Here is a 20,951-nt window from a genome sequence, read left to right on the forward strand (position 1 = left end):
ACTGGAGCAGAGTGAAGAGAGATGCTGCGGCTTCCTGGCTGGGGGTGATTCAGATGCAAACCTCCCTAGCCACTAACAGGGCCCGAGGGAGCTTTCTAAGGTTACCACTGCAGGAGGAGCAAGGGAGGAACACTGACTATCGGAGTGGAAGAAGTAGTCATTTGCTTTCTGATGTCAGCAGAGCATAAGGGGTTACCCTGGCTGCATTTGTCACCTGCCCTAAAACATTCCCCCTTATGAGGCCTGGCAAGGGGGATACTCACCCCTAGAACACCCCCTCATGGCTGGGCCCTGTCACAGTATAATTCCTCAATCTGAACCGTAGAGTTCAAATATGAGGTACTAGCATAAATTCCTCTAAGCTTAATTACCAGCTTAGATCTGATAGCGCTGCCACCAGCCAAAAATTCCAGTGTTTGGCTCACTCTGGTCTCCCCAAAACTTTCCCTGGGGGACCCAAGACTCAGATGCCCTGAGTCTCACCAAACAGGGAAAAAATAACCCCCCCTCCCCTTGTCTTCTCTTTACTTCCTTCCCAGCTTCCCCTCCCTGGATGGCCGAGGACGATCACCCGTTTCAAGGATATTTTGAATGCAAACCAGCGAGATCAAGGTTTCTCTCCCCTCACTCAGAGTCTCTGCAAATGCAAGCTTTGTAATCTAACCCAAAGAGATTTTTCTCTTTCCCCTGTCTTTCTTCCTCCCACCAAATTCCTGGTGAGGCCTGCAGGACCCAACCCCCTTGAGCCAACTAGGAAAATCCAACAGGTCTTAAAAAGAAAGCTTTATATAAAAAGAAAGAAAAAGACTAAAAATGGTCTCTGTATCAGGTGACAATATACAGGGTATTGGCTTAAAAGAAAACAACTGAATAAACAGCTTTATCCAAAAAGAATACAATTTAAAACATTCCAGCAAATACACACATGTAAATACAAAAACAAAAAATAAAAAACCTATATGTCTATATAGGTGTCTTACAACTGGGAAAACAGAAGATTAGAAGCCTGATGGTAGAGAGATCCTCTCTCGAGCCGAGAGAGCACTAGAGACCAGACAAAGGAACACGACCAAAAATTCTCCTCCTTCCTGAGCTTTGACAAATCCCGTTCCTGATTGGTCCTCTGGTCAGGTGTTTGGTTCCCTTTGTTAACCCTTTACAGGTAAAAGAAACATTAACCCTTAGCTATCTGTTTATGACAGGCCCAGCATAGCAGGCTCTCCTTTTCTCGCACCCCAGCCAACAGTCACTGCGGCCCCGTAGTGATCTGCCTGTTCTTGTAATTCAGCCCTCTGGAGAGGTCATGCTTTATCCCCCCTGCCAGCATGACAAAGGTCAGCAAGAGAGTCCATTTCCTCCATCCAGGCTCACAGCCTCGGTTCTGGGACCAATGGGCCAGGCACTTTTTCCTCAGCTCTCTCCGTTGTCCCCTTCTCAGGTGCTCCTTGCCACCTACCAGCAGCGGGCAGGGAACCCAGGCCCACCTGCTACACAGGGTTCCACTCCAGAAGCCCTAAGACAGGTTGGCAATGTTCAGTCCACCAGAATCCTTCCTACCAAGCCGTTTCCCTGAGCTGTCTCCTCACTCCACCAGAGACTTCCTGCACAGCTTCCCTCCTTGCTATCAGGAGAGTAATTGCACAATTCTCCCCAGAGCTTCTTTCTGTGCCAAACAGCCTCTATTTATAGCATCCCCAGCCCCTCCCCATCTTGCCTTCATCATTAATTAGGCTTGGCTCACCCTCCAGATGTAACCAGGTGGATTAATTGGCCTCTCTGGACTACATTATCCTTTCACCCTGTGTGAAAGTGAAGTGTTGCTCAACAGGAAAGGGCTGTGGAACAGCTGGTGGGACCAGGATCTTAGGTGCGTGGTCCATGGGGCATGGCGCTTTTCACCATCCCAGAGAGATGTACCACAGCCGCTGCATAAACCGGCCTCTTTGCCCTAAACTTCGGACCAAGGCAGGTGTTAACTACCCCCACTGATCTCCAGGAAGTGATGCCAAACTTCCACCAGCTGAGAATCTGGCCACTTGCACTGGATTGGACCCATGACCTTGATGTCCTGATGCGCTGTCCCCAGTGTGTGATGGTCAGGAGAAGGTGTGGACTGGCCTGGGTTTGGTTACTTCCCCAGGTAGGCAGTTAGAAAAAGGGTTAACTTCTACAATGTCCCATCCTCACAGTGATTGCACTTGTCCCTTGGCTGGCGGTAGGGACCTCCCATCAGCCCACCCCCATGCATTGCCTAGGGGCTCATCCACTCACTCTCTCTAACTGACAGCATGGGAGAGAGAAAACTGGATAATTGCCGCATCCCTTCCCCGCGCTGATGCTGCAGTCGCCCTGGTGCGCATTGTGTGTCACTATCATTTAAGCCTCTCGCTGACTTTGGGGAAAATGAGCAAAAGCCCCAAAGTGCGTAGCTCGTATCTGAGCCAGCCAGCTCTGAATCCCCGTTGTAAGGATATTCTGTAGAGCAGCAATGATGAGCAGGTGTTTCAGGATGCCGCAACTCCCTTTGACATGGGAGCTGTCAACAGCAGAAGGGCAGAATGAGACTGGCTAACCCTGGGGGGAAGCAGGAATAACATGGAATAAAGCCACTGTCCCACCCCTACCCCTCCTCCTCACACCACTCTCAGGTTGCTGCGATCCAAAGGCAGCTTTTCATCTGCATGACAGCAGACAAACAGCCCGGGTGCCAGAGTCTGTCACTGCTGGAGAATGCCCACGCCGAGGGATTGTACACAGCCGCTAACAAACACATGGGCGCCAGCTCAGCCGGCCCGGCCACTCGAGTGCACGTGTTAAAGGTGCGGAGAAAACACTGCTAACTTTCCATCCTCCTGAAAGCAAGGGACTGGTGATGCTTGCTAGCTCAGAGCCTGGGCACGCATAGATCTGCCTGGGCACCCCCGCCCAGCCCAGCAGCCCCATTAATCCAGTCCTGGGCACCGGTGCCTCTGCCAGGGGTCTCGGTCTTGAGCTCTTTTGCTAATCCAGATACATGGCCCCTGCACAATTCTACATGCATCGCCTTGAGATAGTCAAGTCACGGCACCCCAGCATCCTTCACCTCGCTGCTGCCCTTCAGTCCTGACTACACAAGCCCTGGTAGCACAGATCTGGGTTCCATTCCGCCACGCTGTCAGTGCCCCTCAATCCGTACCCACAACTCCCTCGGCTAGTCCAGCCTTGGGCACAACACTTGCAGCAATGCCAGCGCTAACACCAGTCTGTCTCCTAGTGTGGGGGCTTGGTAGGCTAAAGAGCTGGGCGAGAAAGGAGGCCCTGGCAGTGTGGGGCAGCTATGGATTGCATGAGCGTCGGGCAAGTGAGTTACACGCCTCCCTTCGACACTGTCGGAGGCTGGGTTTCGGGAGTATCCCACAAAGACCCCAGTGGTCCCCTGGGCTCACCCAGTTCCTAGTGATGCTAAATCTGCCTCCAACTCACATACAGCATCTGCTCTGCCAGCCCCTCTCGGCATCATTCCCCTTCCCCCTGCCATCTCCCTTTCAGCAGGACGGGGAGGAAAGAGCTGGTGCAGGCATGCAGGCGAGGCCTGATGCACACAGCTCTGCCAGATGAGAAGCATCCACCCAGGCTGATGCAGCAGTGGTCCAGGTAGGGGTGGTCCAATAGCTATTCCTGTCTGCTCTGCACACCGAGATAAAGGGGAATCGATTACCATGACAGAGGGTAATTAGCCATTCCGCAGCTGCTGTGCAACCCAGGCAGGCCTAGCTCTGCAAGTCAAAGTCATCTTGTTAGCAGCTCCCTGCTTCTGGAGAAAGCCAGCCCAAGGAAGCAGAGCCCTGAGCACAGCAGCTGCCTGGACAGAGCCAAGCCAGCCCGCTCCTCCTCCTCACCTGTGAGTTGGCCTCTCCTCCCAGGGCCAGCCCCAGGGGCTATTGCTGGAGGGGGATCCATGCAGTCAGTGTGCCCCATGGGCCTCCTGACCCACCTTAAAACTGCCTTGCCCTGTCCACACACAATCCTAAATGCTCCAAGAGGCTCGGGATCCTACCCTTCAGCCCCATCGCTGGGAGGTTCCCCATCACTCACTGGTGGAGAAGAGCCAGAGAGCCCCAGGCTCCAGCTCTGTCCCTAGCACCGGGGACAAGATTCCCTGCAGCCTCCCTCCTAGTCCTGACAGGGCTGAGATGTGTTGGGGGAAGATCAGAGCAATCCATGCCCCGTGGGCCTCTCTCTGCCAAGGTGGCCAATGAGAGGCCCATGCAACCTGGGACACATTCACCAGTGCATTCATCTTCTGGGCTGAACCTAGTGTCTCCCAGATCTTCTCACCACTACCACTGGCATCAAAAAAAAAATCTCTGCATCCCATTCCCTCTGCTCCCAGTCCCTCGCCAGCATGACAGCATCAATGACGATCATCCACGCCCAGAGCAGAGCATGCTGTTGCTCAGTGGGACACCTTCAATGGTTCCTCTCACTGCCCAGACCAGGGTCCTGTCTCAAATGCAGCCTACAAAAGGCACGTCCGCAGTAGAGAATTCGGTGTGCACCACCTGGCCTGTCTCTCTGTTCATACATCTGCCCTCCCCTAATCTCAGCTTCTTCTGCAGGAACGTAGGCAACAGAAGACTCCCTGACCCAAACAGGCACCACGGCTGGCCATGCTGGCAGAAAGACCAGAGCCAACTTGCCTCTCTGAGCACTACCCTTGGCACAGGGTTGAGGTGCATCATCAAGGGGATGGACTTGTTCATCCCCAGTATATGCCAGGCCTGGGCAGATGGTTTGTTACCGCAGAGTTACATAGGAGCACTGGGCTTGCGGGTGGGATATGGCAGGGCAGCCAGCGATTCCTTCTATTCTAAAAGCACAACCCCGGCTGTGCGAGTCGTTGAAGGGGAATTCTCATCAAAGTCTCAGGGACTTTGCAAAGAGACAGGATGCAGTGCAGGCAGGGACCTTTCCGGGCCGATCAAACCTGACTGAGCCCTTGAGCAGCAAAGTTACTTTAAGGGTGTTTGACTGAACTGAGGTCTTAGCTTTGAAATTCACACTTCATGCTGGCAGTGGCAGTGCCCAGCTTGGCACCTCTCCCCCATCATCTAAAACCAAGCGCTGGCCTGGCCTGACCCCGGAACCGTACAACTGCTGCTTGGCTCCTTCGCGTCATTTGCTAATTAAGTCTGCTAATGAGAAAATTGGGATTCAGGAGCTGGCTAAGCAACACTCCTTCCTGCACACACGCTCCATGCGGACTTATCACTAGTCACAGGATGTTTACAATAATTTTTAATTTGTGCAATTATTAATCATTTTTCTATCTGCTTAATTTGCATAATAATTAGTCTGCTCAGCATTGGCCATGACTGTGAATGACAGTGCTTTAAATTAAATTAAGATTTTAATTTTTTTTAAGCTAATCAAAGTCGCCTTGTGATGCCAAGACTGGGGCTGCTGCACTTCTAGAAGCACTAATAAAGGAATCCGCTCCTGGGTGCTGTTTGCTTTGTCTCAGAGGCTCCCACGGCAGCTCTGGGGTGGAGGCTGGCAGCCGAGCAGTACACAAACCAAGGACTCTCTTACAAGACACCCCATGGGGATTCAATGGCCTTTTAGAGGCCTCCCAGGCATGACGCAGACACAGAAAACTGCATGGACCGTGGCAGGATCAAGGGCCAAGCCCAGCCTGATGGGAACCCGTGGAGGTGTTGAACATGAGGGGCTAGACGCTTAGCCAAGGTCACTGGAATGCTCTGCGGCTCTGGATTCCAGTTTAGAACCCAGGGCTCTAATCCTTGCCACTAGTCCAGCCTGCACACGTTTGCACGTACTCACACGCCATTGGGGCACAAGGAGGTGGGAGGCGCAAGCCCTTTTGCCTTGGCTGGGGAGAGCCAGGGGTGAGCTAGCACCTGAACTACCCTATGTTAGTATCCAGGCTTGTTTGCCCACCTGAGATAAAAGTATCCAAAAGTCAAACCCAAAATTCTCTCTCTTGTATTAATAGGTGTGAAGGTGAACAAAGACATTGCGTGTATGGCTTCTGCCTGGCCAGATGGGTTTGCTAGTAAAATGGGAAGAGATAAGGGATAGAACTGAAGTGTTACAGGGAATGGTGGGAGGGTAATATGAGCATACAATGACAGGCTGCCTGGCTCCTTTCTCAAGCCAAGGTCAAGCAACCAGTCAGGAGGGACAAGGGGAGATTGGCAGGAGGCGTAAGAAACACTAAAAGCCAAAGAAAAGCCTGGCCTTGGCCAGACACAACTCACTCCTTGCCCTTCCCTTGGGATACAAAGGAAGCGTGGGATGAAGACTCACAACCCTCCAAAATGGGACCTGACCATAAGCTGTAAGGGGTGTGACTAGGGGGGTGCACGGCAGGTACATTTGGGCCTGCTAAGGAGGAGGAAGTGGGAATGGGGAACAGGGACACAGACAAGGCTCTGCGGCGTCAGAGCTGGGAGGGGAACACTGGGAAACAGACTCTGCCGCATGGAGAGCTCTGGACATGGCTGCTTGGAACTAATCCCAATGAACATGGCATTGCCTGCACTTCAGACTTCTGGTCTTCTGCTTTCTGTCTGCGTGACAAGAACCAGGGAAGGGGGTGGAGGGAAAGCCCTCTAACACCAGACAGCCCCCAGCTCCTTGCTCTGGTCTAGGGATTTGACCCAATGCCCACTGCAGTCAATGGGAGGAACCCCATTGCCATGCAATGCACTCACACCACCACAGACCTCCTTCTCCATTGCAAACCCCTCCCAAGGAAATAGCTTACCATCCCCATCACCAGGACGGCTCACTCGCCTCCCACCCCTCTGGACACAGGCAGCCCCCCCTGAAATATGAGCGTGGCGATGATGGACATCTGCTTGCCTGGCTGAGCAAAATGCACATGTCCTGTCCAAGTGGGAATCCTAAACGTTACCAAGCCAGCCATTTGTCAGCACAGCGTCTCTCTTTAAGGCTCATTAGAACCTGGTTTTTCCACAGAGTGTCCCTGCAGTCCACCTGAGTCCATCCACTTACATTCCAGCATGAGCATGTCTCTGGCTTGCACCCAGATATCCTCAGGCAACTGCCATTCAAGGTGGTCATCCCCCAAACATTTACCAGGCAACCACTTTGCAACAGCTGGTGTCATTCATCCTACACCTAGATGGAGCTAGGAATGAACACCGTGAAGCGTGGATATACACAGGCCCCGGGAACAATGGATGCTAGGGTGACCAGATGTCCCAATTTTATAGGCACCGTCCTGATATTTGGGGCTGTCTCTTATATAGGCACCTATTACCCCACCACCACCCATCCCAATATTTCACACTTTCTATCTGGTCACCCTAATGGGTGCAGACACAATGAAGCACACAATAGGGACACACACAGGCTATGCATGCCTAAAACTACTCTAGCACACAGGCACTATGCACTCAGCAACACAGCTGTTTAAAGCAGGGACCCATTAGTGATCTGTTTCTGCACAATCTGATCCGACTTCCATTCTGCTCTGTAGCCCAGCACATCTCTCTCAGACCAGGGGCTTCGGACAGCAAAATCTAGATCCAAAACATGTGGGTAATATAAAAACAGAACTCTGCATCTGCAAATAAAGAAAGAGCAGGGTGCTCTGATTTGCACAGACCAACCCACAATACTTTGTGTTTTTTTGGAGGTGGGGGGGACACACAGCTGAGGTGGAAATGTGCAGAGCAGGATTCACAAAAAATACAGTGGGTGTACATGATGATAACACAACTGCCTTAATTCTGGATACAAATGTCCCTGAAATCCAGAGGTGATTGGATCGAGGGGCTGGTTTGGGACCCAGCCCTGCCCTGATTCCAGCCTGACATGTAAGATCTGGACACTTTCCTAAGGGCACCACGTTTAAGGTACCGCAGGGCCAATACTGCAAGCTCCAGTGAAGAAGATGGCGGTGGGGGGGTGGGTTGAAATCTTCCCTCAATGATCCCCAGGCCCCCGGCTGCATTAGCACTAACTGAACACAAACATTAGCAGATGTTTGGTGCCACTTGATTAATGACACTGTCAGGCGGGAGTTTTTCACTCTGAAGGCAAATGACCTGTGATGTCAGCTACCTGCTAATGTGTTAGGGGAGCGAAAGTCTCCTGGGTGGGCTGTGAACCTCCACCACCCCTGCCTGGCAGCTCTCAGACAACAGCTTCGTGCTCATGCAGGAAGAGGGGTCTCAAGGAGAAGCTAGAGAGCTGGAAACCCATCGCTGCCCTTCCCAGCACAGCAGGTGTATGGATACTTAGACCGGCCATGCCTGACCGCTGTGAGGGCTGGTGGGAAGCCCTGAGTCAGGACTCCTAGGTTCTAGCCCTGGCTTCACACTGATTTGCTGGGTGACAAGTCGCTTCCCCTCTCTGTGCTAGAACCCTGTGACCCGACCCGAACCAAACCCAGCCACAAGTGTTGAGTTGGGTGAGAAAACAACTAGACTCTCTCAGGGCAGTTTTTCTCCTCCTGACCATGGGGTCAGCCTGGGGCAGCGACCACACTGCCCTAGCCCGGAATGGCAGCACCTCTTGCTCAGGAGGGAGCTGGGCGCACAGCCACACCGATCCCAGGGGCGACTCAGGTTTGGGTGGAAAATGACACGACCCTCTCAGGCTCAGGTGGACTCAGGCCCAAGCAGACTACTACTCTGTGCCTCAGTTTTCCCATCTCTAAAGTGGAGATAATGCCCAGAAGGCGAAAGCCTATAAAGGCCCCTCAGTCCTTCCCAGGACGGCTGAGCGCTGGACACTATGGCCCTGGAAGTCGTACTTTTAAATATCATGCCAGGTGTTTGGAGAAAGGCCTGTGCTGCCGTGGGACCTGGCCACCCTGCATGGGGGAGCTGTGACCCCCACCTGCAAGCTGCGGCTCTGGGGCTGGTAAGATGCTCCAGGCCAGTGAAGGCGAGGGGCCACGGCTGCAATGACAGACTCTCAGTCATCCCCTATTCCCAGCCCCTTGCAGGCCCAGGGCACGGATAGCTGATGTCACAGTGCCCTCTGATGGCTGCCCACAGCACTTCGACTATTGAAACTATATAGCTCTGCACTGCTAGCTAATTAGCGGGGAGCACCCTGGGGTGACCCGCCTCCAGCATGGGGCCAAGGTCATCCGTGAAGCAAACTGCCTAGTGCAATAACTGGGGCGTGGGCTACTTGGCAAGAGACCGAGCACTGACACGGGTCCCAGAGGGAACCGGGCTTCAAGGAGCCCCGTCCCGGCTCAGAAGGAGCAGAGGCCTCAGGAGCTTCCCCTCACACACCCACACAAACACACCCTACACCCACCCAGGCAGGGAGGAGAGAGGCGTCTCCGTGCAGTAGCTTTTGTTACTACTTCCCTGGGGCAAGGAAACCAACTGGGGGAGCGGAAAGAAGGGTTCCTCACCCTCCAAAAGCAGCCAGGAGAGCACTTGGCACAGAGAAGCAATGCATGAGCCACCTGTCCTGCAGCCCCCCCGAGCACAGTGCACTGGGCTCGGAGGATGCTCCTGAAGTGTTTGAATGGGGATCCCCGTCCTGACACAGGCTTTCGGAACAGGCAGGGGACGCCTGTCAAGCCAGGCAGGGGACAGCTCCTGGCCCCTTGCTGTCAGCACTTCCCCCCACAATGGGATAATGCCCCCTCCTGAGCTCCTGTCTGGGGTAGGAGTTGCATGGAGCCTCCTGTGCCTTGCTTCACCCTGTGGTCAACGCCCCCACACACACCACCACCATAACAGCCTGAGAAAGGTGATGGAACAGGCCTATGCACATGTTGGAAACCCCACAGGCAGCAACTGTCCACTTCTCAGTGCAAGTTCCCTCCCTCCCCAGCTCAGCCTGGCCTGCGGGCTGAGCTGTCCCCCTCTGGGCCCCTGATCTGCCATGAGTTATAGTCACTGGGCCCTGCAGCAGCCCCAGCCTTTAGCTTCAGGACCTGAATTAACAGGTCACAAAGCGAGCTGGAGTCCAGAGAGATTTCAAGGGCTTCCCTGGTTTTTCTGGCTGCATTATTTAATACTTGAGTCATCGCCCGAAATAGGTCCTGTACCTCTCGCATCACACACTGATTGGCTGTAGGGCTGCTGACGGGCCATGCACACCACAGCGGCTTGTGAGGGCTGGGCTGCATGTGTGTGTGTGTGGGGGGGGGGGTATTATTGTGGGGCTGTTATACAGCAACCCCCACTGGTTCGTGTAGGATCCTGCCTGGCTACTGGGCAGCCAGGACTGGTTTCAGAAAAGCCAAACAAGTCAGACAGAAGCTGGAAGATGAGACTGACATTCTCCCTCAACCCAGAGAGGGCCTGAAATTAAAGCACAGGAGATGTGTCTGTCTTTGTGCAGCTGGAAGGGATACTTCCTGCAGCAGAGAGTGGGTTATGGGGGGGACTGACCCCATTACACTTTGTGTAGGATCAAGTCACAACAGCAAGTAAATTACATAGACACATGCTCACCAAACGTCATTACAGGAGAGGGGTGGGCAGCCCTGGGCAGGTCAGCAGGACTGGACTGCTCCTTCACCTTCACAGTAATAAGAGACCAGCTCCCGAGGCAACTTACGGCTTTTAAATGCATTTTGCTGGGCTCAAAAGGGTGGGGAGAGGGACAGAGATGACCTATGTTCAACTTGGCCAAGTCTCATGGGCTGGAAGGGAATGGTTTTCTGTTCTGTTTATTCTAGGATCCAGTCCAGTTAAGAAGAACAGCAAATATTTTAAGACTCATTATAAAAATCTGAGAGTTGGCAACACTGTAAATTTATTAGTAAAAGTCCCAAGCCTGGGAGTCAGGTTATTAGCCAAGGATCTCACTTTTTTAAAAAAGGAAGACAGACAGCTAAGTTCTATTGCTCATGGGATAACCATTGTTATCCGTAATCCAATCTCATGGGTTTTGGGGCCCTGACTCATGATTTTGTGAACCCTTTGGGCTGGTGATGCTGCTAATACCTGTATTTTAAAAGGGCTCCTTATGTTTAAAAAGGTATATGTCTCTTTAACAGTAACAGTCTGTTCGGGTTTATACCATGCCCCTCACCAGGGTATCAGAGAGCCTGCCACAGCACCAGAGCTTTCTCTCCAAGCAGAGCTGGCTTGGTAAGATGACTTTCTCACACACACAGGCAGTGGCCAGTTAATTGTCTCCAATTACTGTGCAGTTACCCCCTTATTATCCAGTGAGAAGCAGATTCTTCTGCATTGTTCCATTAACATCTGCCAGGACCATTCAACTTGTTAATGAAACAGTGCTTCAAACAATTAAATGACTGATGACACTCAATTAACATGCTGACTGGCCTCTCAGCTAATTGGTGCTGGCTTGGCCCGCTCCTTGTTGGCAGCAACTTCAGCCTTCAACGGTTCCTCAGCAGCTCCGGCCCCAGAGTAGCAGTTGGCCGGATCAGGCAGCTGCCTGTGGCCATGCCAAAGAGCTGGCTCTAGAGATGCCAGGCACTCTGCAGACTGCCTTGTGGTACAGCACTGGCCAGTGGCTATCCAGAGTCCCCCAAGCCGGTGGGACATTCTAACTAGCATTAGAGAGGCAGCGTGGAAGGTACTGGACTGGGAGTCAGCAGCCCTGGGTCAAATCCCAGCTCTGCGGGGCAAGTCACTTCTCTTTGGGCCTGGTTTCCCCTCCCACCCTTTCACGATGCAGACCGTCCTTTCCCCAGAGTTCACCAGCTGTGCACAGCACCCAGGACCTGTGTACTTTCCCGGGGTTGTTAGCGGCCCTGCAGACAGCCCCTGCTACTACTAATCCTCCGTCAGTTACGAACATAGCCTGGGAAACGCAGTGCAGCCCTCCCCTCCTCTAAGCTCCTGGTAACCTGGCATTGGTGGGGTTGCTGGAGCGCCATTCACATTCAAATCACCCCTGGGTGAAAGGCAGGAGACCAGAAACCATAGCAACCTGCAACACACACCAAGCCCCCGAGCTCAGCCCAAACGGAGACTCCTTGGAGCCCAGAGGCAGCTGCCCAGAGTGCACCTGGATCCATACTGCCGGCCCTGTAACGTGTCGTCTCTAGAACCAGATACTGCATCTTGCGGGGGGCGGAGGGTTTCCCTCCACCTACCTGACCCACAAATCCTGGGAGATGGAGTACCTGCAGTTTGCTTGTCTCTGTGAACTCTGCAACTGTGGGTAAGTGAGCGCTCGAACAGGCACAGACAGATGCCCTTATTTATTTTTGCTTAAGGCTTCTAGAGCAAGAATGGATTTGTTTCACCTTTCTCCCCTCCACACACACCAGACCTGATACTAAGCAAAAGCTGCTGGCACTGAGCTGTGCATGTGGGCTAGAAGCCATGGGCAGCAGAGAAGGACAGCCACCTGCTTTATACTGGGTCAGTATGGAGCAGTTTTACAAAGCGCGATCATCACTTGTACTGCTGTGGCACCTAAAGGCATGAGAAAGTCTGTGTCCCACAGACCAGCCACATGCGTGTGCATGGATATATTCTGTAGTGTTTACCCATGTCCCTGGGGACTTACAAGTTTTAACCACCTCTTTACAGACAGGGGCCTGCTGCCGTGCCCTGAGCTGTGCTGCTAGCGGGAGTTGGGCAGTAGCAGGTGGAGAGGTCATGTCACAGTATTTGGTAGCTTCCAGCTCCTACCTCCACCACAGGATCCTATGAATAGCATCCATCTCCTGGGGAGCTCTGAGAGACGCCAGGTGGAGGGGAACAATTCTCAGGGGCCCTGAAAGCTGCAGAGCAGCCATCATCGGGCTGTCCAGCACACAGCTCCCAGCGAGCAGACCCTGCTGCCTTGGCAGTCACTTCCCCTGACTCCAACGGCTCCCACACAGGCTGGATGTGGAAAATGTTTCCAGAGGGGAGGGGAGCCCCGTTTCGGTTTCTCTCTCTCAGCTGCTTCTCTGTCACGCTCAGTCGACACAAGCACCACAAGAACTGCAAGAAGTGGAGCAGGCCAGCACCTCAGGACTGCAGGAGACCCCAACTGTCCCATTACAAGGCAACTTACACCCAGCCACCAAGTAAGCAAGGGGAACCAAAGCAGCCTCCCTAGGGAGCGTTTTACACATGCCTCGTGTGCATCCTGGTCACCTCCTTACTCTTCCTCCCCTCCAGACGTGCATCCTCGAAGCAGCAAGAGGCCCCTCCACACCCCAACCCCCCAGCCATGGCCTTCAGCACCACGCAGAGTTCATCCCCTGGGAGCTGGGCCAGAGGACCAAGCCGCATGTCCGGGTAATGCCAGCACTGCAGCCAATCCAGGCTAGGCTCCCGCCATCCTTCTCTCCCCACCTACTCCCGTTGAGAAGGCCAGGGCTCTATCCCACCCACACACCTGCCATGGCAAGGCCTGCAGGCCAGAGGGGCTCTGTGAATCAACCCACGCATTGCCCCTCATGTGGGGAGGTGCCCTCTGCGGCTGGGCACTCTGGAACAGGGGCTGCTCTGCCTGCTCTCCACTGGGCCAGGGTTAGTGCGATGGGTCGCTCCCTGGGAGCAGCGTGGGCAAGCTGCCCCACGGGGAGGAGACAGGTTGACCTTTCTAGCCCAGGGCATGGACGGTCGTGTTTTGCAGGAGGCATATCAGTGCCCACAGGAGCCCTTCCAAAGCCAGAGTCTGTACCGCCTCCACTTCCTGCCCAGGGAGCCAGTCATAACCACCCTCCGGCAGCCCCTGACTCCCAGGCAGCCCAACGTCTCTGGCTTCCCCGACACCACCACAACTACCAAGGAGAGCTACAAAGGATGGCGAGCGGAATGCCCAGCCTGCTATGGAGAGCCGCCAGCTCTGGCAGGTACAGCTGGGACTCGTCCCCGTTACCCCCAGGCTGAGATCAGCCAAAGGGGCTTCATTAACTTGGGGTGCCCCCATTTCATGTGCCCCACCCCTGAGTTCTGGATCCTGATAGTGCCCTGAATACTCAGTGGTGCTACGGGAGCCAGGAGGGGCTTGCCAATGCCAGGCACCGGGTCCAGAGTGCCTGAAGCGGGGCTGGGTTGTGCTGGGCTCTGTGCCTGGGAACATGCCTGACACACTGGGAACACTGAGCAGCACCAGCCCCGTTCTCTCGTCAAACCAGAGCTCGTCAAAGGAGTCCAGGTTCAGCTCACCATTGAAGGCAACAGAGAGCACGAAAGCTCCCAGCCCCACATCCACATAGGCCCGGAAGCAGGGCTGCCCCACATTGGCTCTGCAGCATGCAGCCGCCCAGGCCTGGATTACATTTGCTGTTGGCGTCTTAGCAATCCTCCTCCAACACGCTCCAGTGTTTCAAGCACTGGTCTGCTGGTTTCATTGCTTCATTCCGCTCACCCTCCCTCTGCAGCCCTCTAACCCAGTAGTTCTCAAACTTTTGTACTGGTGACCCCTTTCACACACCGACCCCCCCTTAAATAGATATAAAAAAGTGTTTTTAATTTATAACACCATTATAAATGCTGGATGCAAAGCGGAGTTTGGGGTGGAGACTTACAGCTTGTGACACTCCCCCCATGTAATAACCTCACAACACCGTGAAGGGTCCTGGCCCCCAGTTTGAGAACTGCTGCTCTAACCACCTTTGCAGGGCACAGGCCCATTCCCTCCATCAGTGCATAACAACATCCTCCTGGGTCAGGGTTTGTCTGGCCTTGCACCATTCATAGTAATGCCCTTCCCAGGCCCACTAGCCCCTCTTGGGCCCACCGCTGGTTAGTGCTTGTGCCTACCTTCTTCCTGAAGGGCAGCAGGCTGCTTCATCCCCGCCACTGCCTTTCTCCAGGCCCTCCTCGCAGCTGCCTTTGCCAAGCCTGTCCCATCTCCTCTCTTGCAGGTTCCTCCCAACAGAGTGCTCCACTCTCTGTGCAGCCAGCTCCAGTCCCCCCACAGCTGGGACCAGTCGCTGGCCTCACCTCCACATCAGCTTCAGCAGCCCGGTCACAGCAAGGCTCAGCCACGCTCCCCCTAAAGGGCCAGCCTCAGACAGGGCCCTTTTCCTCTAGCACAAGCAGCTCCCAAGGTGATACAGTCTCGGGCAGTGATGCTCAGTCTGTGCTCAAGGCCATACAGGTGGTACTGGATGCAGCCCACAGTGGCCCTGTGGCCCAATCAGCACAGAGCTGCAGCCCATGTGACATCCCCAGGGCTATACAGGTGGTATTGGATGCAGCCCACAGAGGTATTCAGCCTGTGGCCCAATCAGCACAGAGCTGCAGCCCATGTGACATCCTCAGGGCCATATAGGTGGTATTGGAGGCAGGTAAATACATTGAGAAGTACTGGTCTAGGACAGAGGTTCTCAAGCATGGGTACACCAGCTCATGTAGCTATTTGCCTAGTTTTACAACAGGCTACATAACAAGCCCGAGTGGAGTCAGTACAATACAGACCATGATTTGTTTATGCTGCTCTGTGTATACACTGGAAACTTAAGTACAATGTTTATACTCCAAGTGGTTTATTTTATAATTAGCGGTAAAAACAAGCAAGGCAGCCACTGTTCAGTACTAGTGAGCTGTGACCCATCTGTATTTTTGTGTCTGACTTCATAAGCAAGTAGTTTGTAAGTGAGGTGAAAGCGGGGGGTAGGCAAGACAAATCAGACTCCAGAAAGGGGTGCAGTAGCCTGGAAAGGCTGAGAACCCCTGGTCTAGCAGTACATCTACACTGCAAGCGGCAGAAAGTCTATGGCCTGGGGTTCTCATTGGGTGCTAAAAAGAGCCGTGTGGAATTTGCAGCTCAACCTCTGATGCTCACCCCACTTCCTGGGGTTCTGAGCCCCAGTCTGAACAGCTCCGTGTTTTTCTTAGCACTGTAGCATAAGCCCTGAAGACCCAGGCTCTGAGGCTCCCTGCCTCTTGCAGTGTAGACACACCCCAGGAGGCTGGTCACAGCTAGGCATCATGGTACGATGCTGGAAGTACAGGATGGGGCTGTGCCATAAGCATGAAGCAGCGCAAAGTTTCAGAGACTTGCGAGAATGGCAGAGTTGAGCACACTGGTTGGGTGGGCTCATTTCTATGACAGCCCAGGGGCTGTCTGAGCGCTGAGACGACATGGAAAGCCTGGACTGAGATCTCCCCGGGCTACTTTCCAAACCAGAACTGGGAAAAGCTTCCCTATTCTCTAGCCTGAGTTTATTGTCCAAAAAGTTTGAGACCCGCTGTGAGATATATCATTTATTAATCTGGCCTAAGACAGGAGATGCTCTCAGTTTCTGCAGCTCATCTCACTAGGGCTGGCAAACCAGCGAAACCCTGCTCCTTCAAAGACTAACCCCCACCCCCTTGGCATGGGACAGTACACTGCTTTCTGTTCTGCTAGGTGATCGTGACATGACGACAACCCACCAGAGCACCTACCAGTCTGTGCCCTTGGAGAAGCTGGTAGCCCAGTCACATGGTAAAGGAATAGTGCCAGCAGGGAAACGAGCACAGGTGGAATACATGACCAAGTACCAGAGTGATTTCCCAGCACATAGCTTGTTACCTGCACGGATTCAGCCTACTCAGCCTCCTCTGGACAACCTGGCAATCAACCAGGGCTTCAGGTGAGTGCAGCCATCAAGTAACCCCCCTGGGCAGGGCTTGGAATGGGGAAACTCCAGACAGGATGAGGACTTTCTCTCAGCATTGCAGCAAGGGGGCTGTGGATCCCTGGGGCAGCAGAGCAGGTAAGCGGAGCCTTTAATAGAGAGTTAGCACAAGGACCTTCCCCTCCTCACAGTCTGAAGAAGGCTGCATCCAACGCCAGCAACAAGTTTTTGGAAGAGGAAGGAAACATGATTTTGTTCCTATAAACAACATTGCCAAGGGCTTTGAGATCCTCTGGTGAACAGTGCCCAGCAGGCAGACATTCACTGATATTAACGCACACGCTTATCAACGCAGTAGCTCAATGTTGACCGCATTTTACAGATGGGGAAACTAAGGCATAGAGGAATGAAGTGACTTGCCTGAGGATGCACAGAGTCCTCGACAGGGCCATGAATAGAACGCAGGAGATGCTGCAGTGATGGCTGGTGGTGCCAAACCCTAAAACGCCTGATTCACCTCACCGCTGAATTGTGTCCCTCTTCCACCCAGCACAGATTTTCAGACGGTGCAGAGGGAAAGCTACCATGGCTGGGACACACGCAGATACCCTCGTGCCAGCCCCATCAAGCTGAAAGAGGAGCTGGCAGACTTGGGGAAAGAGAGGGATGGAACTCAGTGGAGACATGGTGACCAAGGTGAAGGGAAGGGAAGGGAAGGAGAGGGGGGTTAAATGGAGGTCAGGGGACTCTTTGAGCAAAGTTAATTTCAGTGAATGAATGAAGAAGATTCTCACTCATACAGTGGGAAGAAATCTAGTGAGTAGAGCACAAGGCGTAGGAGTCAGGGTGCCTAGGTTAATTCCCAGGTCTGCCACTACCTTGTTTTGTGACCTTGGGCAAGTTTCTTCCCCTCCTGTCCGTAAGATGGGAACAGTAACACTTCTTTTACCCATAGGCTGGGAGGCTTTGAAAATCTCCTCCTTAATTAGCCTGTGTTTGTAAAGGGATAAAGGGGTGTGGGCCAGGCAATTCCTGTCGATGAATTGCTTGGAGATTCTTGGACAAGCCATGGCAGAAGTTCAGGATATTTATATTCTGCATTCATTCAATGTCAGTAACTCTAAACCAGGGTGAGGTGGGGCCAGTATCTGGGCACCCCTTGGCTTTCATGGTGGGGGTGCAGTGGTTGCTTTGTGTAGCATGGACAGAGAATCCCCTATTGCAGTGATCCTGACAACGGGGGGGGAAAAAAAGGAAGCTAAATCAAAAATGAGATGGAGGGAACCCTGCCTGAACTCCTGCCCCTGGGTATCAGTGTCACTGCCCCCAGTTTTGTCCTGTCCTGCCCCTCCATGGCAGAAATGGGCTGGCTCCCTCTTCCCCTGGTGTCATTGTGACCCAGTAATAAACCATTGGTGTAAATCTTGCACTCGGCCATTCCACTCCCAGCTCCACACCTGGACCAGCAAGTGGCATTTCCTGCCACCACGTTCTCTACGTACCAAGGGACAGAATTCTTAAACAAGAGAACTCTGCAGTGTTCTTGATGGGAGCTACAAGGTGCAAAACTCGTTTGAAAATCTGGCCCTGCCTGTTTGCAGTATAGCGGTGAAAAGTGCTATAAAGAGCTTGTGGTGGTTGTTCTGACCCTCATGTCTCTTTCCAGCTCTCTTACCCCCCTGTGCCCTTGGACAGGCCTCTGAGGACTATCGAGTGGCCTCCCACAGTGCTGAGATCCTTCCCTGCAAAGTTAGACTATTCCACAGCCCACAAGTTCTTCTTCAGAGAGTGGGGAGTCCAACCCCAAATCCGGCAAGGTGACCCCCACAATGGAGTCTACATCCAACCTCTGGTAATACAATGGGGGCAAGAGACAGCTCCTGCTAACGGGCTGCCCATGGCTGGCACCCTCACACAACACAGATGGTCCTGTGAAAGGAGAGTTCATCTAACAGCCTCAGCATGGCCTTGTACACCAGACAAATTCCACAGGGTACCATAAAGACAGAGGCCACTGTCCCATGAATGATAATATGCTTGAGAGAACAGCAGCCAACTCCTATTTCAGTCATGGTTGTACCATGACAGGTGCTGCACAGACTCCTCAGGCATGCACAGTCCCTGGACTGCAGAGTTTATCTGAACAGATGCATGGAGAAAGGGGGGTTGGAGAGACAGGCAGCGTGATGAATGCAGGTATCACCTTTTAAAGAAGTGTGGCACTAACATGATGGCAGGTGAGGGAGTTGTTACCTGGGGCAAAGATGTGTAGGGAGAAGAAGCTGGTGGGCACGGGATGAGGGAGGGGAACAGGAGCTTGGAACAAACATCCAGTGACGAAACAATGCCCAGAACAAAGCCAGCCCTCTTGCTGCAATGTGGAGTTGTGGGGAGGTTGGAGCTGGGTGCCCCACTGCTACTGTAGGTTCTCTGCTGCTCCCCCCAGGAGGGGCACACCTGAGTCAGCAACAGGTGGAGGAAAGCAGCTCTTAGACTAACTTTCACCAAGTTAAAGCTGAGTATTTGGAATGCTCCCCTGGCAGCACACACATGCTACCTTATGTCCCAGACCCCCTAACAAACAGCGTTCAGGGACAGCCAGGAACAGATGGCAGAGTCCAAACAGGCCACATCTGTCTGCCCCTTGCACAGCCCTATTGTATATTTACAAGTGCCTTATCTCATCTGTTCTTTTACATTGCCAGTGACAGAGCATCTACAACTGTCCATGGCAACAACAGGGGAAAAACCCCACTTCCTTGCTAACACATTTTAATATTCCCTAAAAACAATTTCCTATCTTTCTCCAGTTCTTTCTTTTTCAAATGTAATTACCTCTCGTCCGCATTCAGAATGGAAAGAAAGCTGACAGATTCCCAGTATCTCTAGTTAGCAGTTGACTCATGTTTAACGTAGGCATGGCTGGGACAGGGGGTACTTTGATAGGGGTCTCCCAACACCTTGCAGCATAAAAAACCTAAAAAAAACAAACAAAAAAAAAAAGGGACTGAACTCTGTGACTGTTTGGATTTCTAGGCCAAGTTTGAAAGCCAAACTACCACACACAGCACGTTCCTGCCCCAGGTAGCGGAGGTGGTGAAGAACTGCAAACCAGAGCAGAAACCCATCCGAGCACAGGGAAAGCAGGATTTCTCCACCATCCACAGGGAGTCTTACAGGTACAGTTTCTTTGGGTAACTGAGTCCAGGCAGGCCATGGCAACATTCTGATTGCTGCAGTGCAACTACGGCTCCGGTTGCACCAGTCAGACATACACATAACTGGGTTCTCAACAGTTTCTTTTTCAGGCCAATCCCACTCCCAGTCTGTCGTTTGCAAATGTACTTGATCCAACAGCAGCAGCAGGGACAAGAAACGATTAATTCTCTTGTGCCTGTTAAAGCCTGATATGCAGTGTGGATCCAGGTTCCTCAGCCAAATCAACTCTGTTCCCAGGATGCTAATGGGCAAACAATTACTAACTAGACAATTTGATAAACTGTTGTTTTTTTGTGCATCCTAGCAACATTAAAATGGCATCACCTAAAATCTCAGAAACTTAAGTATATCTCCACTGCAGAGGTGTGATTGCAGCTCGCACAGAAGTACTCATGCTAACTTTAATCTAGTTAGCGTAGCTAAAAACAAAGATGCAGCAGCACAGAACAGGTACACAAGTACATACCAAGAGTTCTCAGCAGGCTTGTACAGCCTGCATGTTTTCACTACCTTTTAGCCAGGTTAGCGAAATTTAAAGCCAGCGCGTAAAACAATCACACCTCCAATCACAGTGCAGACACACCCTCAGAACAGCTGCCATTAATTTGGGTGTTGTATCTTAAACAAATATCACATCCATGCACGTTTGTATTGCTATAATAGCTGTTGAAATTATACAATAATTGTACCGAATTTCATTGTATTTCCTGCTGCAGCATTCTGTAGGAATCCCACCATTAATATCTTCTAGTATTTTAACACTAGCTTTCAGCGTGCAGTCTATTATTTTGCATTTTAAAGATAATAAAAATTGCTTGTGCTTAGTGTTCCTGATTAGACGGATATGTGTTCTTCAGCAAAAGCAGTGTTCCCAACTTTCTCTCTATCTGAACACCCCCAAACAGTAGTTTTTTGCAAGGCTGGAGTAACGGAAGAGCACCAGCAGCATGTGATTTATCAGAAAAATCAGATGACAAAAACAAGAGTATATTTACATACATCTATCTCAAGAGGGCAAAGGCCTACAACTTACATTGACTTAAAAAATCCAAGGGTTAATTTTTTATCATCAATTCAAACAATGGTAACCGTAGTGTGAGATTATAATATGATATCTGCCCCATAAATAAGTTTATCCTATGCATGTATTTGCGTTTGGAGCTCGTCTTCAGCGGGAACTTAAAGCAGCAGAGCTACTTGTCGGCTGTGAAAACTCCCCCACCCCTGAGAG

The 20,951-nt window shown here is 52.3% G+C and overlaps 1 protein-coding gene across 1 annotated transcript; it reads left to right on the forward strand.

Annotated features, from left to right (window-relative positions):
* Positions 1-2,681: 2,681 nt before the first annotated feature.
* Positions 2,682-20,924, forward strand: LOC116834187 (uncharacterized). The gene is given in 12 exon segments (XM_075073433.1): positions 2,682-2,819; positions 12,679-13,009; positions 13,104-13,127; positions 13,130-13,171; positions 13,174-13,223; positions 13,564-13,896; positions 16,203-16,516; positions 17,052-17,177; positions 17,239-17,260; positions 18,168-18,353; positions 19,538-19,680; positions 19,810-20,924. Coding segments are annotated over 12 exon segments (1,809 nt in total). The 3' UTR covers positions 19,910-20,924.
* Positions 20,925-20,951: the final 27 nt, after the last annotated feature.

The sequence above is a fragment of the Chelonoidis abingdonii genome, chromosome 18 (assembly GCF_003597395.2).
Source record: "Chelonoidis abingdonii isolate Lonesome George chromosome 18, CheloAbing_2.0, whole genome shotgun sequence".
Classification (NCBI taxonomy): Eukaryota; Metazoa; Chordata; order Testudines; family Testudinidae; genus Chelonoidis; species Chelonoidis abingdonii.